Source organism: Miscanthus floridulus, chromosome 17 (assembly GCF_019320115.1).
Source record: "Miscanthus floridulus cultivar M001 chromosome 17, ASM1932011v1, whole genome shotgun sequence".
NCBI lineage: Eukaryota > Viridiplantae > Streptophyta > Magnoliopsida > Poales > Poaceae > Miscanthus > Miscanthus floridulus.
The window spans coordinates 89,812,825-89,816,765 of NC_089596.1; the positions used below are offsets into that span (position 1 = coordinate 89,812,825).

At 45.5% G+C, this 3,941-nt stretch overlaps 1 protein-coding gene across 1 annotated transcript; it reads left to right on the forward strand.

The window, feature by feature from the left end:
* The first annotated feature begins 2,903 nt into the window (after positions 1 to 2,903).
* LOC136515951 (uncharacterized) lies at positions 2,904 to 3,559 on the forward strand. The gene is made up of 2 exons (XM_066509393.1): positions 2,904 to 3,449; positions 3,530 to 3,559. Exons 1-2 carry the CDS (start codon positions 2,904 to 2,906, stop codon positions 3,557 to 3,559), a joined length of 576 nt encoding a protein of 191 aa, XP_066365490.1.
* The last annotated feature ends 382 nt before the right edge of the window (positions 3,560 to 3,941 follow it).

Sequence of the window (3,941 nt, forward strand, 5' to 3'; positions counted from 1 at the left end):
GGGTATTTGGCATAAGAGTAAAGGATCCTCGCGGTGCATACCGAAATGACAGAACAAAATTGGGTGCAGACCATCCCTACCGGCACGCTGTGCGGACTGTGCAGTGATACGTGGACCACGATGTCCTCTTGAACATGTGTGTGGCAAATCAGATGTCTCATGGCCCACACGTCAACCATACGTCCGCGTGATGTCTCCGTGCGGATGGTCCTCACGCAAGCTTTTTCGAAAACGATAGAGCCTCGACCATCCGATCCGCACGGGCAGTGCAGACGCACCCCACGTACCCACCTCCTGTCGACTTCCCCTTCAAGATCAACCTCCGCCATTCTGCCTCCACCTACACCTCCTGATAGAGTGCAAACACGCAAGTCGCAACCCTCTCGGCCTCCTTGTCCAATGCAGGAATGGCTTTGCTTTTTTGCTTTGCAAGCTCAACCCAGCGGGCGTGATGCAGAAAGAGAGGTGCTGGTGGTGGCGGTCGACGTCGCGAGTCGCGATAGGATCTGAAACCAGTGACCCATTAAGGCCCTATTTGGATGTGAGTGGATTTTAAGAATCCGGATAAAAAAAATCTGATGTGTTTTATTGAATTATGTGCATGTGTGTTAAAACCACTGCATAGCGTGGACACACCAATGCGCGACCGCGGTGCCCAGCGACGGGCGTTGCTCCTCGGCGCGCTTGACTGCTTGCCGCGGTCCAGTGGCGTGAGGCTGAGCAAGGTTGCCGGCGCAGCAGGAACTAAAATCTGCGGAGGGCAGCCCCAAAAGACCGTTCGAATCGCAACGATTGGTTCCTGCTTATAGTGGAAAAAAATTGTATCACTAGTAGAGAAGCTAGCTTTAGTCCGGTTCCTACGACCGGGTTTCTTGGGTTAAAAAAAGGTGCGGCTACGGAGATTCAAATCCAAGACCTTCCACTTTAATCCTTGCGCGTGTTGCCATCTCAACTTCCACCGCATATTTGATTTAGATAAGATACGCTTTCCTTTTAAATTTACTCTGGAGGCACAGGTTCGTGTCTTAAACCAGGGCTAAAGCTTTTGGCACTGAGACGTCTCGGTAACCGTTACAAACCGAGATTAAACGGTAGAATTAGTCCCAGTTTATACTACAAACCGAGACTAAAGGTCTAATCCTCCCTTTAGTCATGGTTGCAATTCTTTAAACTAGGACTAAATACTTTTTTTTCCATTGATGAAAGGTCGTTTCTCTGCTAATGGATCATGTATGCATCGCGTCGCCGTGCATACATAGGGTCGATGGATTACGAGTGTCTCCGCTCACGATCGATCCAACGCTGCGTCGAGAGGTCCTCGGCCATAGCGGTTCGTGATTTGTCGATAAAAAAATCAGGATCGGTGATTTAGTTGTTGTCGATGACGTCTTGGCGAGCCGTGCTTCAGTTCCAGCCAAGCCGAGCTAGCAGACACGCGTCACACGATGCATACAGGATCCATACAATTTTTTCCCTTATGGTAATATGATTTTATACTCTTTTGATTTGAAGGCGGTTCTGTCTTTTATTTTCATTAAATTTTTTGGTAGTACGTGATGCGGTCTTTATATAAAACATGTCTCTAAGCTTATAAAAGTTTCAGAAAAATACAGAGACAGATTAGGGTATAAAAAAAACTAGATAAAATATTTAGAGCTTGTGAAAACATCTCTAGCTAGAAACTTCAAAAAAAATAGATTTAGCTCTAGAAAAATGAGGAAAATGTCCAGAGATCCTAAAAGAAATCCAAAATATTCTACTCGATATATTGGATGTATAAACATGTTTAGAAACTTTGCACAACAAAACTATGAGAAGAAACCAGCATCTACATTAATGTTGAATGCATTCATGGTATGAATTCGTGATGGCTGTGTGTTATGTTTTTCATCGTGAAAAGTTTTCTAAACATGCTTACATATCGATTAGAATGTTTTAGCATTCTTTTTGTATTTTTGGATATTTTTCCATTTTTGTAGAGGCAAATTTATTTTTTAAGCATATAGAGATATTTTCTTGAGTTCTAAATATTTTATTGGATTTTCCGTATCTCAATCTATCTCTAGAACATTTAAATATAACAATAAAATTGGCACCAAAATTCCTTTAAAAATACAACCTATCTATCCATACACTACTTGGATTATTTGTATTGTTCATGTTGCTAGTATTTTATTGTTCCTAGTTGCAACCATTTTTAGTTTAAATCGTCTTGCGTTATTTTAGGCTGCAAGATCAGACAAAATTGCTTTCATATTTTCATTAATTAACATAAACTACTTGATAAATTTTAGAGATTAAACGCATTTTTTTAGAATTTACAAATACAATTATATAGGCAAAACTAGTTTTGAAACCAATCTAAGGGTCAAATTTGGTTTTGATAGTTCGATGTTTAAACATATGTGATTTTAGAGTTTTATGAACAAAATCGGACTCGAGCAACAAATCGATGGCCAAAGATAGATTATTTTCCTAAGTGAGTAGAAGAAGAGTTAAGTAATGTTCCTAAGAAGGGTTCTATAGCATGTGCCATGTGGTCGATGAAGCCTCAAGGAGTCCTTGATTGGCACATCTCCTCCTTTTCAAGTAAAGAATAAAGGACCTGCTGTGACCACCTTGGGAACCTTGTTGTGCCTATTTTTGTTGGGTGTCACTGTTCGAACCTGGAAGCAACGAACATATTTTATTCACAAGAATCCAGAGACAGCCGATCGCGTCATGTCATACGCAATGAATAATTGAACAACTATATATACCTACATATGCGTGAGCCGTTGTTTTCCACGATCGAACAACACGAACTGCATTCGCAGACGCTACTCGATCGTGGTGTGATCGATATCGACTCGGAGGAGCATACTACAGAGCAGGACACACACAAAACTAGCTGCAGTAGTGTAATGGGGGAGTCGAGAATGAGCAGCCCGAGAGGCCCTGCGCCGAACGACCTTCTTCTTGAGACGAAGGAGGCAAAGGAGGGCGTGCAAGACCGCGCCTCGGCCGCGCGTCGAGCCCGCATGATGCTCATGGCCGCGAGCTCGGGCGACTGCCAGCAGCTGCGTCGGGGAGAGATTCTGCCGCCTGCTCCTCATGAACTCGTCATCGACGTCGTCGCTGAGCCGCCCGCGCTGGAACGAGCCGGCGTCACGGAGGAGGCGACGGGCTCCGCGCTGCACGTGGTGGCGGCTGCCGGGGACAGCCAACGCTACCAGGACAGCGCCACCGTGATCCACTGCAGGGCGAGACACCTGCTGACCGCGCGCGACGGGAAGGGCGACACGCCGCTGCACTGCGCAGCCCGGGCCGGGAACACCGGCATGGTCGCCCACCTCATCTCGCTCGCCGTCGCCGGGGGCGAGGACGAGGTGAGGGCTCTCGTGGGTGCGCGGAACGTGCGCGGGGAGACGGCCCTGCACGAGGCCGTCCGTTTCGGCGACGCCAAGATGGTCGGAGCGCTCATGGAAGCGGACAGGGAGCTCGCCGCTGTGGCGGCAAAGGATGGCACCTCACCGATGTACCTCGCCAGCTCCTTGGGCTGCCCAGAAATTGCTCTTGAGCTGCACCGCCAAGGCGACAGGGTATCCTACTCCGGCCCGGATGGACAAAATGCCTTGCATGCTGCTGTTATCCACAACCATAAATGTGAGTTATATATCCTTTTTTGTCTTGAATAAAAAAAAAGAAGTACTTTGATGCATGCTGCGATTTATGAATGAGTATCGCACAAACACTTCATGTGAACTAAACAAAGTTTACTTCTTCGGAATTATTAAACTTTGAGTATTGTTTATCTATATAAGCACTCATTTAATTTTCATATGTTTCATACTTTTTCTCAAAGTAAAGTTTCATATAGAAAATGATATTTTCACGGATATCTCCAACTGATTGAGTGATCACAAGTTCTTTTTCATCCCCACAAATCAGAAATATAACTC

Excerpts from the sequence above, each read along its gene's own strand:
- LOC136515951 (XM_066509393.1), top strand. The coding sequence starts at position 2,904 with ATGGGGGAGTCGAGAATGAGCAGCCCGAGAGGCCCTGCGCCGAACGAC. Across the intron at positions 3,450-3,529 it reads GTTTCGGCGACGCCAAGATG|CTCCTTGGGCTGCCCAGAAA; the intron begins GTCGGAGCGCTC and ends GTACCTCGCCAG.